The 18,121-nt window shown below is 39.3% G+C and overlaps 1 protein-coding gene across 1 annotated transcript in view; it reads right to left on the bottom strand.

The window, feature by feature from the left end:
- The window catches only part of wif1 (wnt inhibitory factor 1), a 35,821-nt gene extending 18,138 nt beyond the window's left edge, over positions 1 to 17,683 (bottom strand). Inside the window, exons 1-4 of the mRNA XM_072551595.1 lie at positions 17,416 to 17,683; positions 14,909 to 15,048; positions 3,517 to 3,625; positions 723 to 863 (exon numbers count right to left, since the gene is read on the bottom strand). Of these exons, the coding sequence (XP_072407696.1) occupies positions 723 to 863; positions 3,517 to 3,625; positions 14,909 to 15,048; positions 17,416 to 17,554 (529 nt within the window). The 5' untranslated portion in view covers positions 17,555 to 17,683. The remainder of the gene's footprint in view (positions 1 to 722; positions 864 to 3,516; positions 3,626 to 14,908; positions 15,049 to 17,415) is intronic.
- Between the last annotated feature and the right edge of the window lie 438 nt (positions 17,684 to 18,121).

The following is an 18,121-nucleotide window of genomic DNA, read 5'->3' as shown; positions in this document are numbered from 1 at the left end:
TTATAATCTTGTATCGTAAAGCGTAAAACTGATCATTGAAAGAACAACTTGAATACCAACATTCTGGCATGGACTCTATCATCGGGCCTTGACCTGCTTTTTGAAAGGAGAACTGTGCTTCACTCATGAGTATCCTGCTCACCTGCTCAGAAAAGCAGGTAAACTTCACAGCAGGTAAGCAGTGACATGACAGTAGATAAATAACTGGGTTTAACTCCTCCGCACCCCCACCCTCCCCACCCCACTCTGTTTTCACCTGATTAGAGAAGTCAAAATCAAAACTGATTTTTCGATGAGAACCCACAAATTGGTTACAGATTAAAATTTGAATCTTGAAGGATGAAGTTATCAAAATTAGACTATAGATGAAACATTGCCAAATAGGCACCAATCTTTGTTTTTGCCGCTGTTTACCTATTACTTACTTCTCTATGCTACTTAACTCTGTGATCTGCCTGTAATGCTCGCAAGACAAAGCTTTTCACTGTGCCTCGGAACACGTGACAATAAATTCAATTCAACTCAGTCTACCAACAATTTTGGCACATTCAGTTTAAAGTATTGGGCCCTATAGTGAATGTTTATTTTACATTTTATAAATTCAAATTTCTAGTGAGATCATTTAGAGCATGAATCCAAATCAGACAGGAACTCATTTTATAAATTTTCATGATTCATTTTACTTACATGAATGAAACAAAGCAACAGAATGCTTGGCTCACCTCTTTGACAAGTTTTGAAGAATATTGCATTATGAGGTGTTTGAAGAACAACATTCCCTTCCACATCCATAATGACCACAGTCACCTCAAAAGCTGCTACCCCATCCTGGCTGCCAAGGCAAGGAAATCCAATCTGTACAACTAAAAATGTCAGAACAACTTATGTCAAGACTCAAAATTACTAAGTCATCCTTTTTCCTTATCTGCATTTACACATTTGAAAATTTCCAAATGTTAAAATGAAGGAATACTGATGGAAAGTAACCTGATTGAGTTTTTAACTATAGGACATGTAACAATAAAATATCCTATCTAGAAATACGTCTACTGCAATGTTTATTCGAAACAGTAATTTTGTTACAGTAATGAAGCTACAGAAATGAGGCACTTCCTCTCTTCCCCTCTTTGTCCATTCTGCAAATGTGTTCCAGGATGATTCCACAGGAAAGAGTGAGAGGTGTAACTTCAGACTGGTTTGAGGTAGGATTGGAAGAACCCATGAATCTGAGCCAGTCTCCCTGGGAAGCTTGTGATAGAAAATACTATCACATGAGGTAGAAACTACCTTTTGGATGCAGACAGAGGGGTTGCCCAGAAAGAATGCATTTTGCAGGGTAGAGGTTATAGCTAACCAGGCTAATTTGAAATCACAAGACGACAAAGTGAAGACCTGATGAAACAGCAGTGCTCTGAAAGCTTGCGATTACAAATAAATCTGTTGCACCACAACCTGGTGTTGTGTGACTTCTGACATTGTCCACCCCATCCAATATCAGATCTTTCAACAGGTCTCACCCTCATTAACATACATAAGGAGAAAAACATATATTTAGGCATCCATCTATCAAACCTCAAAAATAGTCCACACGTGTTTGAGTAAATGCCTGCATACAGAATACTCACAGGATATTACACTACTACATTATTTTGGCAATTTTCTGTCCCCTTGAACAGAAACAGAGTGTAAACCACTGAAAGAGGTGGAGATGAGACTCTAGCTTGACAATAATATTAAATGCAACATTAGAAGAGATCAGTTTGGAGAAGGAGCAAGTGACTAGACAACATCAGAAACTAGACAGAGGGGCGATGACAGCAGTGTGCAGAACTGAAGTAAGCTGAGATGCCTACATCTCTCATGGACTATCACTAATTATAGTTAGATAGACCCTCTTGACTGCTGAGAGGTACTCAGGTTGCTCTAAAGTCATGACCTGCTGTACCACAATCATTTTCTACGTGGATTTCATCAGGAACATTACAACTGCGGTCTAACTAAAGATGTTTCAAGCTAATACAAAGAAAATCAAAATGATTTCAATATAAGTTATTTTCTCTTATAAATAAGGTAACAAGTTTAAACATGAGATTTTCCTTCATCTTTAATAATTTTTTACCCCTAGAAACATTGAGTATATCACCTTATTTAATTATCGAACTAGGGTCAACATTATCAAACATCTACATACTGTATTATACTGGACCTTAAGTTCTGGATGTATTTTAACTTTGAAATGTCTAACTTTCTAAATCAGTGTTTTCTTTCAGACAACGTGGCTTTTGACAGAATTCCAGCTCAGAGGATAAAACACAGGAGTCCTGTAACTTTAGTACACAACTACACTGTTTAGCAAGTTCAGTTCTACAGTTCAAACTGTACAGGATCATGTGAATTTCTTCAACCCAGTAAAAAAGGATCACTATACTAGTGATTTTAGCTGTAACATAACAGATCAGTAAACTACACTATTGCGATAATAAACAGAATGTTAATCAAAATCTTAAAAGTTTATCATTTAAAATTGATTGGATCTCAGGTAGTTTCATAAAGTTAGGCAAATTGATAAACACAAAATAATCTTGAACTGTTTAAACCATGCAAACTATACATCATTGAAGTTCCTTTTTAACATGCTTTTTTCAGTTCACAGAGTATAAAAATGTCGACTAAAAGTCAGAAAGTGATGTCACAGTCAAGTACTTCATGAGATGTTGGAAGAATTCAAGAAGGGAAATACTTAATTAGAGATTCTTCCCCACCCCACCACTTCACAGTGCTGATTAATACAGAAAGTCTATTCCTGTAAATGATAATGGTCTAATAATCAATGATTCATCAGCTATTGATTAACTGCATGGGTTAATCTTTTAAATAATAAAACACAAGTTATGAAGCAAACATTAAATCAACCTTGCCTAACTGCAAGGAAGGGTTGCAACTCTGTCTACACATAGCACATGGGGTACTTAAAGATAAAATGCACATATAACATCTTGAACAAATCCGTGTGGGAGAGTCTAACATTGAGTGCTGGCAGGCAATTGGAACAGTTAGGTGCACAGAGGTATCACAATCAAGCTTTATCCTGTCTTCCTTTGCACAATTCAGCATGGATCATCATACAGTCATACAGAACTGAGAGACTTGTTCTCTCTCTCTCTCTCTTTTGGTGATGCTTGGACTCAGCTGCTGCTCAGGCCAACATCATATGATTCAGTACAGACCAGCATATTTGAGCTTGAACACCTCCAGTCTGGTGTCTCAATGCCTTACCAAAGTATTTATCCTCTGACACTGCAGAAGGAGGAAAAGCAGATTTTTAAGCTATTTAAATCTACTTATAATCAATTCTCCTTCATTGCATTGTTAAAATTTTCACAACCTTATGTATTTTAAGAGATGAAAAAGCTGCTTTGTTATACTGCTTTTCAAACCTGATACTTTTTAATACAAGCAGGCAGCCACTTAAAAACATTTGAAATACTGAAAGGAAGAAACACACAATTTACTGACCTGTGGCCTTGTGAGAGATTGTTGCCCGTAATGGAATGTTCACTGTTGGATCTCCCATAACATCTTTATCCAATGACCGAAGGGATTGAAATTCATAAAAATATAATGCCTGTAATGATGGTTTATAGAATTAATAGGACTTCCAATGATTCCTTTTTATGTGAACTGCCATAACATATCTTTTTCAAAACTCAGTATGGCAGCTTGTTCCAAACACACAACACCTGCATGAAAAAAATTGCCCTTCAGATCGCCTTTAAATCTTCCCCTTTCACCTTAAGCCTATGCCCTCTAGTTTTGAACTCTCCTACCTTGGGAAAAAGACCTTGGTTATTCACCCTATCCATGCCCCTCAATTTTAGAAATCTCTAAGATCACCTCTCAGCTTTCAACACTCCAGGGAAAAAAGCCCCATCCTATTCAGCGTCTCGCTATAGTTCAAACCCTCCAATGCCGTTAACATGCTTGTAAATATTTTTGAACTCTTTCAAGCTTAAGAACATCCTTCCTATAGCAGAGTGACCCAGACTTGAATGCAGTATTACAAAAGTGGTCAAACCAATGTTCTGTACAGACATGGCATCGCAATTCAGTGGTTCAGTGATTAGCACTGCTGCCTCAATTCCAGGGTCCAGGGTTTGATTCCAGCCTTGGGAGACTATCTGCATGCAGTTTGTATGTTCTCTCCGTGTCTGCATCGGTTTCCTCCAGTTGCTCCAATTTCCTCCCACAGTCCAAAGATGTGCAGGCTGGGCGAATTAGCCGTGCTAGATTGGCCATAGTGTTCATGGATGTACAGATGAGGTACATGAGTTATGGGTAAATGTAGGGGAATGGAGTTGGGTGAGATACTCTGAGTGTTGGTGTGGACTTGTTGGGCCAAAGGGCCTGTTTCCACACAGTAAGGATTCTAATTCAGAAATACTTCAACGTAGTCCTGGCAGATTGTTTTACAGCTGAAATTGTTTGTAATGCAGAAGTATTACCATGTGTACCTCAAAGTACAAGAGTACAGTGAAAAGTACACAAAGTTGCTATTCACTGGCACCATCTTATGTACAAAAAAACGAATTGTTTTCTCAAAACCACCTAGATACAAAAAAAGAAAACAACCATCTAAGATACAAAAACTAGAATTTTTTTTTTAAAAAAGCAGAAACACAAAAAAAAGCCAAAAGGAAATGGGGAAGCATCCGGATCTAAAAGTCTTATCTTCTGTAGTAACCTTATTTCCATAAGGTAAGTGTGCCTCCTTCCCCAAAGCCTCTTGTCTCAATCCCGCCGCGGGGGGCCCTGGAAATCACTCAGTCGGGTATGGAGGAGGCAAAAAAAAATAGACTAGTTGCCTTCTTATTTGCCATTTCAGCTGGAGTTCACAAATGTATAGATTTGAATGACAACATAAAACAGGCACCATATTTCACCTGAAGTTGAATAGCTGACAAACATTCACTATGTTGGTAAAGTTCTAGATGCCTCTTGCCAATGATAATGTATTCCTACAAGACCCACCACTTTCAGAAGGAGAGGAAAACTGGTGTAAACAAACTGTGAAGAAAATAAATATTTAAAGAAATCTAAATTTTTGGCTTGGATTCAAACACTAGAAATCCAAATCAGATCTGAACAGGATTAATTTGATTATATGCTTTTCTGCAAATAACACGTTCCAAAATATGACAATTCCCATTTAGATTAGAAAACTTTTAATCAATACAATGAAAATAGAACAGGAAAGATTAAAATAAAACAGAAGTTTATATTTATTTTTAAAAACGATTCACTTACAGATCTGGATCTATCACTCTCTCGCTGAAATTGTTCAACAAACTTAAACAAAAGACCCAAACTATTCTTCAAGTAGTTGGAGAGAAAATATATGATTTGTAACAGCAAAATGTGGGGTGGCACAGTGATTAGCACTGCTACTTCACAGTGCCACGGACCCAGGTGACTGACTGTGGTGTTTGTGCATTCTCCCGGTGACTGTGTGGGTTTCTTCCAGGTGCTTTGGTTTCCTCCTACAGTCTAAAGATGTGTGGTTAGGTGGATTAACTATAGTAAATGTGGGTTTAAAACGATAGGGTGAGATGGTCTCCAGAGGGTTGGTGCAACTCGATGGGCTGAATGACCTCTATCTGCACTGCAAGGTTTCTATGATTCTATGAAAATGAGTCATGGATTGTAGGATACAGATATATTCAGTCCAAGCTCAATACTTTTATCATGAATTAGTGCAGAAAATTTATGATTCTGCATATTGATACTTCTGCTAAATATATTAGAAATTAGAAATTCTGCATTATGGCTGTGGAAGGTCTATTTCAAACCTTAATCATCTTTTGAAAAGCATTAATTTTCATATTTAAATTCCAGAGATATTTGGATACAATTACAATTGCCTATACTTCAAAAATGGTGTACAGGGAAGAAATGTTAAACGGCAATGCTTTTGAAAGTTGAACATTTAATGATGTATCTACTTCAGAAACCAGGTAACTATATGCTTTCTAGTGACATTTAGAATAATCAGAGGACAACAGCCAACCTGAAGTATGTAGAGATAGCAAACACTAACTAAGGATCAGGTGAAATAATATATTGCAAATAATATTTGGATACTGTGCAAAGTAACTTGAATCCAAATGTAACCACTGACCAATAATCAATCCTGGGTACCTTAAATTTAGATTTTTGACAGTGTGGAAACCTCTTTTGTAACTTTTTGTTGTTATGCAAATACTGAATGGATCACAATATTTAATTTTAAAATTGACTGAAATCACCAAAACCAGGCTTTGGCCTTTTAAGGAAAAAGAAGGAAATTCTATCAACGTGCACGAAGCAGTAATAGTTATATCAGTTGATAATTCTAAAAAATGACTGATTTTCACATTAAATCTGTTACTAATAACAGAGGGGTGCATGAATTGATATGAAGTATTATCCTGAATTGTTCTGTGCTGCCACATACTGGCCATACTGACTACTGCACCTTGCCTCCCTCAGATTCATTCTCTCACTGTGCAGGATATCTATTCCCCCCTCTCTCCACCAAATAAACAGGAGGCTGGGCATCGCTTCTTCCCAACACTACATTCCTTTCCAGACCTCCTCAACTCCATCAAAGAAAAAACAAAAACTTATGGCTGATAAGCCTTTCCAGTACTGTTTTTCTCACCCTCTGCAGATCCCAGAAACACAAATTGATACTCTGTGCTGAACACTCTGTCAACTGCCTCCGCCGCATCTATTCCCAGGATGACCAATTTCACCATTGAAAAAGGAGGCCATGTGGGATGTTCTAAGACCGCAATTTCCCCTCCCACGTTGTCAATGGTGCCCTCCAGCGCAACTCCTCCACTTCCCGCTCCTCCACTCTTGAATCCCATTCCTCCAATCACAAAAGGGTCAGAACGCACCCCCCCCCCAGGTCCTCACCTTCCACCCCATCAACCTCCGTGTACATTGCATCATCCTCCACCACTTCCACCACTTGCACCACTCTCCCCTCACCTCCGTCCAAGACCCCAAAGGACCATTCCACATCCAACAGAAATTTACCAGTACCTCCATACGTTATCTACTGTATCTGTTGCACCTGATGCAGTCTCCTCTACATCGGGGAGAAAGGACACCAACTTGCAGTTCGTCTCAGAGAACATCTCTGGGACATCCACAACAACCAACCCCACTGCCCTGTGGCTGAACATTTTAACTCCCCCTCCCACTCTACCAAGGACATCCACAAGGTCATGGGCGTCCTCCATCGCCAAACACTTATCACTTTACAGCTGGAGGAAGAATGCCTCATCTTCTAACTTGATACCCTGCAACCACATGGGATCAATGTGGATTTCACCAGTTTCCTCATTTCCCCGCACTACACCCCCTCCCCCACTTTATCACAGTCCCTAGCCGCCAACTTGGCACCGCCCTCTTGACCGGTCCTACCTATTCATCTTTCTTCCTTCTCACCCATCTACTCCACCATCCTCTCCGACCTAACATCTTCATCTACCTACATATTCCCAGCTACCATTCCCCCCCCCCCCCCCCCCCTTTAACCTATCAGCACCCCCTGGCCCACAAGCCTCATTCCTGATGAAGAGCTTTTGCTCCTCGGATGCTGCCTGACCTGCTGTGCTTTTTCAGCACCACATTCTTGACTCTGATCTGCAGCCCTCACTTTCTCCCGCTGTGCTTAACAGGCTTACATTAAGAAGAATTTGGGGCTTGTGGTTTTTATCTACCTGCCACATCATCTCCTACTGAGAAATCTAAAATTCATCCTTACAACTAACCATTTCACAGAGCTGATTTTGGCGCTGGGAGGGAGGTTTTCGGCCAATGAAGCTCTGTTGATATATGGAGAAAGCTGGGACTGGTCTTTGGTTTCACAAGTGATGTAGGACCAGAGGTATTGATTTATAATGACAGATTTGGAGGTGTTGGACTGGGGTGGACAAAGTTTAAATTCACACAACACCAGGTTATCGTCCAACATATTTATTTGGAAGCACTAGCTTTCGAGGTGCTGCATCTGGATTGAAGGGCTTATGCCCGAATCGTTGAATCTCCTGCTTCTTGGATACTTCCTGACCTGCTGTGCTTTTCCAGCACCACGTTTTTTTTATAACATACAAGGGGAGCCAGGTACAGGAATTCAAAAGAGATCAAGTGATATTATACTGCCAGAGATTGAAAAGCAGGCAGAGAAACAGAACTTAAGAGAAAAGCATATGATAGATAAAGAGATTGTCAGCACAATTATAGTTCATTTTACATGTCCTTGTAGTGATAAACTCCATCCCATGTCAACTAGACCAGGTACAGTGACATTGGAGAGTCAGTTTTCATGTTAATCTAGCAGCTTTCTTCTGTATCAACATATAAATGTACAGATTTATTACACTGAATGACAGCAAGTTACTTTGGTGGGATTTGAACTCAGAATCATAGAGTTGCAAGGAAAATGAAGATAATGTTTGCAGGAGGGTTCAGAAAAGATTTACAAGGATGTTGCCAAGGTTGGAGGATTTGAGCTACAGGGAGAGGTTGAACAGGCTGGGGCTGTTTTCCCTGCAGAGTCGGAGGCTGAGGGGAGACCTTATACAGGTTTACAAAATTATAAGGGACATGGATAGGATAAATAGGCAAAGTCCTATCCCAGGGGTCGGGGAATCCAGAACTAGAAGGCATAGGTTTAAGGTGAGAGGGGAAAGATATAAAAGGGACGTAAGGGGCAACTTCTTCACGCAGTGGGTGGTACGTGTATGAAATGAGCTGCCAGAGGAAGTGATGGAGGCTGCTACAATTGCAACATTTAAGAGGCATTTGGATGGGTATATGAATAGGAAGTGTTTGGAGGCATAAAGGCCAGGTGCTGGCAGGTGGGACTAGATTGGGTTGGGATACCTGGTCGGCATGGACAGGTTAGACCGAAGGGTCTGTTTCCATGCTGTACATCTCTATGACTCTATGACAGACCAAGGGGCTGAGTATGACAGATTCGGACAGAAATATAGTTGGAGATACAAACAGGAAGCTGTAAAAGAAGAGAGATGCAGCATAGAGAAAATGAAACAAAATACGTAGATAGAAAAACAGACCTAGCATGGGGTGAAGCCTGGAGGAAAATAGAAATGAGTAATCTCGAACACTGAAATGAAAAACCACAAAAGAATCTATTGTCACCAACTCTCTTGGATAGTCTTGAGACCTTCAGGAATTAAAGAATGACTCAAGAAAAGATTGACTCAGGAGAAAAGTCCTTGGTGCGTTAAAGCAATTGCAGTTGTCACTTTCTTTGAGGATTTTGTTAGTTATAAAGCTATATTCTGATTTGCAGTGTTCGATCTGTATTTTTCTGCCTATACATTTTTGCCCTCTGATAGGCAATCTCAGAAGACAGAAATACTCCACGTAGCAAGAAAGATTAAAGAGTATTGTATTATCATTCATATTTAGCAAGGAACAATTAATAGTTTTTCTTAAAAAAAAAAGAATGTTTTACAGCTATTTTACATTGAGGCAAAATTTACAATTGAGCAGATAGAAATTTGCATGGTTACTCGAATTCCTAATGTCTGCTACATGGACTGAAGTTCTTTAGCGAAAGTAATCAATGGCATTGTTTACATGAATAGAGATAATTATTATGCACAGTTATCAAGCTATTAGTACATCAGGTGATTTATAAAACACTTGTAAATTATTTGAACTTTGTTATGAACCCATTGATGAGATTACTGCCAGGAATGTCGTTTCATATGCACATTCTTTTTTAAGTCTGCACTCTATGGGAGTATAACATGTTACATGATCAATGCCACTTACAAGGTAATTAAAGTCCTAACCTTAGTAATTAATAGGCATGTCCATGTTATTTTTACTCTTAGCAATAGCTTGAAGTTTCCCTTCCTTTTCAACAGATGTGTCACTGCATTTGATCAGTTCCTTCATTTTCTTGAATAAAGTGGTACTTTGCCTTTCTGGTTAGAATGTTTAGTACACTTTCAACTGAACTGAGCAGAATCCCTAATCTAGAAGACAAACTGGAAATAAATCAATAACTCTAAAGCAAAAACAAGGTGCAACATTATCAATGTTGCAACACTTTATTTGAACTGAAGACTGAAAAAACTAGTGGGTATTTTAAGAAGATTGGGTAAACAAAACAAAAACAAAATTGATGAAGAGACTCAACAACATTAATCAGAGAGGGAACTGCGAGATAGCTCCAACATATAAGGAGAAAGCAGCACTTTAACAAGCAAGAGTAAAAGATAAGAGAACATTGGAATGGAAGGTTGTTGGGAAATGGAGAAGGAATTTGGGATTTTTTTAAAACAACTAAGCAAAAAATGGTATGAGCTCAAAGTGTTGATACTTAGGCTTAATTTCTATTTATGGAAAGATGAATGCAAGATATAATTATGATTCTCTTTGGCTTTGTATAAATCTAAAGGACAGATAGGAACATACTGATGTTTAATCCTTAGAATTAGAAACAGCTTGCTCAATAGTTATAACCTGATCCAGATCATTTGTTTTCCCTAATCTAATTTCACCAGGTGACGTTAAGAAATGTGCATAGCTGCAGTGTCTCTATATTTGGTAATGGGAACACTCAGCACTCACCACTAAACTTAAACCACGTTTATCTGATTTTGTTTATATGTCCCAAGTAATATTCTGGAAATTTTAATTATTGCCGTGTGCCAGTATGAGTACTGATTAAAAGCCTGATCTGTATCTTTCTACTGTAATGATGCCATGAATTCTGCTCTGCCAGATGACTGAAATTAATGACCAAAAATGTTTTGTAAAAATCGTGGAAACTTACAGCAGATGAGGCCACCATTCAGCCAGCTGTGCCCAAGCAGACACTTTGAAAGATCAGCCATGCTTTGTCTCATAACCCCGTGCAAGTTTCTCACCCTTGAATATATTTTAGAATTTTTAAAAGACATTTGTGGAATCATTTTACACTGCATAATCAGGGAAAGCACTCAGATCCTCACAACTTTCAATGAAAAAAATACTCGACTCCCCAACAGCCTAAGGATTTTGAATCCACAACCTCTAGTTACTGACCCACTCACCATAGGGACTTTTGTCTCTCCATTTATTTTATGAAAACCTCTGATTATTTTAAAAATCAGAGCTAGCGCACCTCTTAACCTTCTTTGTCCCAAAGAATAAGAGTCCGAACTTTTCCCAACTGTATAAATGAAGCCCCTCATCACTCTTAACATCTTGCCAACATGTTAACATCCTCTGTAACCTTTCTAAAATCACTCATTCTTCTATCCTAATAAGCCATACGAAGCGGTCACGAGAGAAAGTTCACATCATGTGGAAAGGTTAATCCAGCTGTTGAATAATAATCCTCATGGATAAGCCATGAGGTTGAAGAACGCTATGCTTCATGTCTTAAAGTCTTTGTTGTTAAGGTCCAAAGGATAGCTTTGGAGTTCAAGATGATATCATCCTAATGTGCATTACCACCATCAGCCTTTCTTATTATAATAATTTAGAACAGTAAACAGTCACTTCTGAATTTTTGTCTAAAAGAATAGAAAGAACTAGCAAATTTTGAATGCAGATTAATCTGAAAGAATTGAACATGTTACCAAATACTAATAAAGCAGAATACGAATATGAAATCCCAATTTGTTGCCAAGGTATAGTTAGATCATGAAACTCCTAAAAGACTATAGGCTCCCTCTGATCTCAGGATGAAAGTGAGGATTGCAGATGCTGGAGATCAGAGTCAAGATTAGAGTGGTGCTGAAAAAGCACAGCAGGTCAGGCAGCATTTTCCTGCTCCTCGGATACTGCCTGACCTGCTGCGCTTTTCTAGCACTACTCTAACCTTGACATCAATCTCGACCTCTGATCTCAGCATCCTCTCTTCCTTTACTAAAGCTGATCAAAGGTAAAGCCATGTGTTACTTCTTTTCTTGGTGAAGTGAATAATCCAGGATATCTGGTTTTTAAGTATTCCTTAAGCCACAGCATGAAATCTCAAAACACAGTCAAAAACTGTAGATCGTCAATGGAAGTTAAACTATCTCAAATTAGTTTGAAAGTTAAAACAGCAGCATGTCTCATTGTAGGTTATTCATAGTTTTAATTTTGAAACTGGGTAACTCCTGCTAAAGTAAACATGAGATAAAATAGAAACTTTATTTCAAGACCAACCCTTAAAACTATGGCTGTATTTGTTTTGTGGTCAATAGTTATCAAACAGAATTCAAAAATAATTAACACTGCTGCTTCATGTATAATTAAATATTAAATTTTAAGGTGATTCTAATATTGTATAACTGTTTAGTAAATTTAAAACACATTCTCAATGTAACATCAACAATATTTAACAAAGTGCTATCATTTTGTTCAACTTTGAATACAGTTAATCTATCGATGTAGCAGGTAGCAGATAAAACTATACAGATTTGAGTTTTAACGCTAATGAATACTGGAGTGTAATGACAAGGAAGCATCATCATCAAGGAATTTACAACCAACTTATAACCATTAACTTGAAGAGATTATACAATCAAAATAATTTAAGTATATATCACATGCAATTTTATATTCATGGGTGGGGGTGATGGCGTAGTGGTATGGACTGTTAATCCAGAGACCCAGACAATGTTCTGGGCACCCAGGTTCAAATCCTGCTACAGCAGATGGTAGAATTCAAATTCTATTTTCAAAAGTCTGGAATTGAGTCTAATTATCACCATGAATCCATTGTCAATTGTCAAGAAAACCCAAAAAATTCACTTATGTCCTTTAGGGAAGGAAACTGCCATTCTTACCTAGTCTGACCTACTTGTGACTCCCAATCTACAGCAATGTGGTCGACTCTAAACTGCTCTCTGAGCAATTAGGGATGAGCAATAAATGCTGCCTACCCAGCCACACCCTCATTCCATGAATGAATTAAAAAAAACAAATTCGCAAAACGTAGTCACCACCACAATATTCTTGGATAATGGGTGTGTACTAGTGGTCCTTTTACTTTGTTTTTGATCCTATTTTCAGTGGTGCCAATACAGTAGATGCTAATAACCAACCTTGCCTCATGTCATTCATACATGGTGGTGTCTAGACTGAAGAAATAATGGTTGTGTTGTAATTAAGTCAACCAATAATTAAATGATTACCTGGGAATAATAAAATACGTATGTTATTATCTCTTAACCTCCATCCTAAATAAAATCAGTCCCCTCCTTTGAACATTAAGCTGAAACAATCTCAAAGTTTCTACTGCCACAAAAATTAAAAGGTTGTACTTAACCTGAATTCTAATAGTTCAGTAAGTTTTCTTTTCCTTTAGAGTGCATGTTTTCTGTTTGATAGCCTATAACCCAGTTATGATGTTTGCCACATAAACACTAAGTTTGTATCTGTATGATGTACAGTTCCAGTGAAACCAGATGTAAGCCACAAGATAACTATCAAACCTTCTTCTGTAGGCAATAAACTCTTACTTTGGCAGAAGTCTGAGAAGTTTATCACTGTTATTTTCTGTTAGTAGATGGAACAGATGGTTGCCACATGCATATTGCACTGAATAAAGGGGTATCTCCTGGGCCCGTTGCTTTAATCTTGGCTGGCATGCACAACATTGGGATGCAAAATACCACAGTGGAACATGATAAAAATATTAAGACTTCAAAAGGAGTTCATTTTCAACAAGCACCACTTTCTGTAAAACAAAGCTTACAAGCTATAGGCAAAATTCACATCCACATTCAAGCTGCACTAGATGGAGGCCACAAACAAGGTATTTCTTATGTTTGGTGACATTACAGCTGAAAGGACAAGGTATTATGGAGGAGGTAGGGTGCAGAGAAAGGGATGAAATGATAGTTGCATAAGTGATCACACTTTGGGCTATATGAATGGTAAACGGAAAAGAAAAATATAACATTGAAATCAATCATTTTTCATAAAGATCTTTATAACTGTCAGACAAATTGACATTGTTCATATATAATCCATCATTCTATACTCTCATTCATTATTTGAGGTAAATATTTATTTATAATTTATGGGTGGTTTTTAAACTTCTGAGTTTTTTTTTCTTGCAATGACTAACCAACTTAGGAATTTTGTTTCAGTAATTTTACTAAGGGCACAGTTTTCATTTTGCAGAAACAGGGGTCATCATCTAGATACAATCTAATGTTAAAAGATCCTTCAGTTGTGCTTTCAACTGCTCAAAAAAAAATTACAAATTTTCCTGAGGTAGAGGTGAAACAATGTTACCTAATACTCTAGTAAGATTGTGCTGTCCCATGTTTACATTAGATTACTTACAGTGTGGAAACAGGCCCTTCGGCCCAACAAGTCCACACTGCCCCGCCGAAGCGTAACCCACCCATACCCCTACATCTACATCTACCCCTTACCTAACACTACGGGCAATTTAGCATGGCCAATTCACCTGACCTGCACATCTTTGGACTGTGGGAGGAAACCGGAGCACCCAGAGGAAACCTACGCACACACGGGGAGAACGTGCAAACTCCACACAGTCAGTCGCCTGAGGCAAGAATTGAACCAGGGTCTCTGGCGCTGTGAGGCAGCAGTGCTAACCACTGTGCCACCGTGCCGCCCAATGATGACTTAGGTTTATTGCATTAAGAAACAATTAAAATGCACACTGTAGGATTGTTATCTTTATTCTAATTAACTGAATACCAAACTTCAATGTATTATTTCATAATTTAGAAATAATTTTCAAAGCAGAGAACAGTTTAAATTAGGGATTAATAAAGTTACCACCCCCACAAGTTCAAAGTGTGCAGGCAAAACTTTCAGAGAGAATTAAGTCAACATGTTATGAAATAATGTTGGAACCTATCTTTACCTGTCCCGTTGCCTGCCAGGTAAAATTAATGGCCTGGATGTTGACTGGAATTGCTGGCATTCTCTGTTGGGCTTTCCTGAAATCATGCGTGAATGGTGCCATTTTACCATCAGAAACGATAAGAATATCCTCTTCAAAACCTGAAAGGTGGTGAGTTCAGAATAAGCATTTAGAGCCAATATTATGGCACCAGCTTTACTTGTTCTTTTGGCAAAATATCTGAATAGGAAATTGTCAAATGTACGTTACAAGCTCAAAACATTTCACATTTTTTTCAACTGAAAAGTTACCATTTCTTATATCCTTCAGCAGTGTTTGAAGTGTGCATTTATATTCTAAAGCACTCACAAAAGGCATAGCAGTTCCATAAAACTAATGTGAATACAAATCATTCAAAAGGTTTCAGCTCATTTGATGCCTATTCATTTAAGCATTTTTGGATATCCTGCATGCAAGCTTGTCATTCAAGAAGTGGTGGCCTGGTGGCTCAGCAGTTAGCACTGCTGCCTCACAGCACCAGGGACCCAGGTTTGATTCCATCCTCGGGCGACTGTCTGTGTTTCCCCATGTCTTCATAGGTTTCCTCCATGTGCTCCAGTTTCCTCCCATAGTCCAAAGATGTACAGGTTAGGTGAATTGGTCATGCTAAATTACCCGCAGAATTAGGTGCATTACTTAGGGGGAATGGGTCTGGGTGGGTTACTCTTCAGACAGCTGGTGTGGACTAGTTGGGCCGAAGGGCCTGTTTCCACACTGTAGGGAATCTAATCTAATTAAGATTTCTAACTGTGTACAAATTACCTTAAACTGATTTTGTTGGATTGTTGGTAAAAGGCAGGGTTGGGTTCATCTGACCTGATGTGCAAAGTTACTCTAGGGGAGGTGGGCTCCAAATTATAATTATGTGGCACTGTTAATGTAATGAAATATTCCAATGTGTTTTACTTCAGCATTACAAATTAAAGCATGACATTGAGGGGCATAAGGAGATATCAAGACAAACAACTGACAGATTGAAGGGTAGGTAAAAGAAGTACATTTTAAGGAGTTCCAAAAGGAGGCCAAAGTAGAGAAGCAAGGTCTTCTAGGAGAGAATCTCATAGCTTAGGGACCTGGTAACAAAGACAAAGCCACCGATGGCTGAGTATTTATAATTGGGCATGCATAAAAGGCCAGATTGGACGGTCATGGGCTGTGGCAGAAGAAAAAGATACAGGGAGGGGCAAAGCCATGAATGGTTTTGAAACAAAGATGAGAATTTTCAATATCCACGATTTTTTTGACTGGGAGCTGTTGTAGATCAGCAAGCATAGGGATGATAGAGGAATGGGACTTGACTAAAAGTTAAAAGGCAGGAACAGAGTTTATAGAGGATTAGATGTGGGGCATCAGCCAAAAGTGTGTTGGAATTGTCGAGTCCAACAGTAATAAAGGGGAGATGAGGCTTTCAGTAGATGATCTGACACAAGGATAAAGTTGAGTGAGGTTACAGAGATGGAAACAGGCAGTCTTAGAGCTATTATGCATGAGGTCATAAGCTCATATCAGCATCAAATATGATCCCAAGGTTGCAACCAGGCTAGCTGAGTCTCATACTGTCATCTGGGGGAGGGGTGGAGTCAGTAGTTCTGGAGCAGAGTTTGGAGCATTGACCAAAACCAATGGCTTCAGCCTTGCCAATATTTAATTGGAGGAAATTTCTCCTAGATATTGAATCAGTAGTCTGGTAATTTAACAACAGTGGAGGAGTTGAGGGTGGTAGTGGGAAGGTAAGGCTGGTTGGCATCCGTGTAGTTGTAGAAACTCAGGCTGGAAGTCATTGTCAATGCACAGCATGTGGATGAGGAATAGAAGAGAGGCAAGACTTAATTCTTAGAGGGCACTAGAGGCAATAATGAGGGAACAGGAAAAGAGACCACTGCAAGTGATTTTTTGGCTATGATTATAAGAATGAGAACAGAAGCCATGTGAGAATGTGAGAGAATGGGAAAGAACAGGAGGGAGTGGAAGCGGAAAGGCATTGAAAGAACATGTTGAATAGTGTCAAAGGCGTTGATAGGTCGAGGTCAGGAAGGCAAATTCTGCTTTTGCAACAGTCCCATAAGATGCCACTTGTGACCTTGATATGAGCCACTTAGATACTATGGACAGAAGTTAGAACCCAACTTGGAGGAGTTTAAACATGACAATATCTGTAAAGAAGGCCATGCTAATTTTCAGAAGGAGCCCCTGAGACAGTGAGTGTGCAAGAGAGGGAGAAAACCCCATCTCATTTGGCAGAACTGTTCACTCAACATTTCAGTGAACTTCATACTGAGACCTGCTCGCTCGGACCGCCCGCGCACAACACGAAACGCTGCCAAATACAGCGCTTACCGAGTAGGGTTTCCAATTGAATTAACGTAACTACAAAATAAAAATGCGGAATCAATCAAATTCTCCCACTTTAGATGTAGGAGGTGTTTCTGAATGCAACACACTAGGTACTAGTCAGAAACTGTGCTCACCTATCAAAACTCTGGCTTGGTGAGCATCTATCCACATGTTGAGGCTGCCGTCAGGTTGTGTGGCTCCACTCAGCAAAATGAGAAGTTTCACGGTCAGCAACAGGCTCGCCGTCCGCACCAATGTCCTGGAGCAGCCCATCCTCAAGGCTTCCCCTTCAGCGCGTCTTTCTAACCCTCGCTGCCGCGGTGAGCTCGCAATGATGCGATGCGATGCGATGCGATCCGCTCGGCGCTTCCTGCCGCTCCGTGGCCGCTGCAACCTGACTGGATGAGGGAGCGAGCATTGCGCGCCCCGGCCAGGCCGGCGACGCGGAGCGCGCTCCCGTGAGCTGCAATATTCTACAATATTCTGCTGATCCCCCAAATGAACTATCTAGTACTCATTGGCTGAGTTGCGAGACTGGCTACTCCTGAAAGAACATTAATTGTTTGGATATTCCACATATGAAGTTGAAAAGTATGATCTTACGTGAAAAACAAATTTGTACAAACACCAAAGCTCTATAGCCACCTCCTCTCGAAAACTGATTGTATGCATTCTCATCATTAGCGACATGTCACAAATTCTTTCATCTTTTTAACCTTAGTTAAAAGTAACGAATTGTCTCTATATTGTGAACGTAAGGTAGGGAAAGATCAGTTGCTCCATTAAGAAGTGCTTATTGATGGAAGTCGAAAGCGTGGTGGGGAAAAGCACAGCAAGTCA

The sequence above is a fragment of the Chiloscyllium punctatum genome, chromosome 32 (assembly GCF_047496795.1).
Source record: "Chiloscyllium punctatum isolate Juve2018m chromosome 32, sChiPun1.3, whole genome shotgun sequence".
NCBI classification, from domain to species: domain Eukaryota; kingdom Metazoa; phylum Chordata; class Chondrichthyes; order Orectolobiformes; family Hemiscylliidae; genus Chiloscyllium; species Chiloscyllium punctatum.
This window is presented reverse-complemented; position numbering and strand designations above follow the sequence as displayed.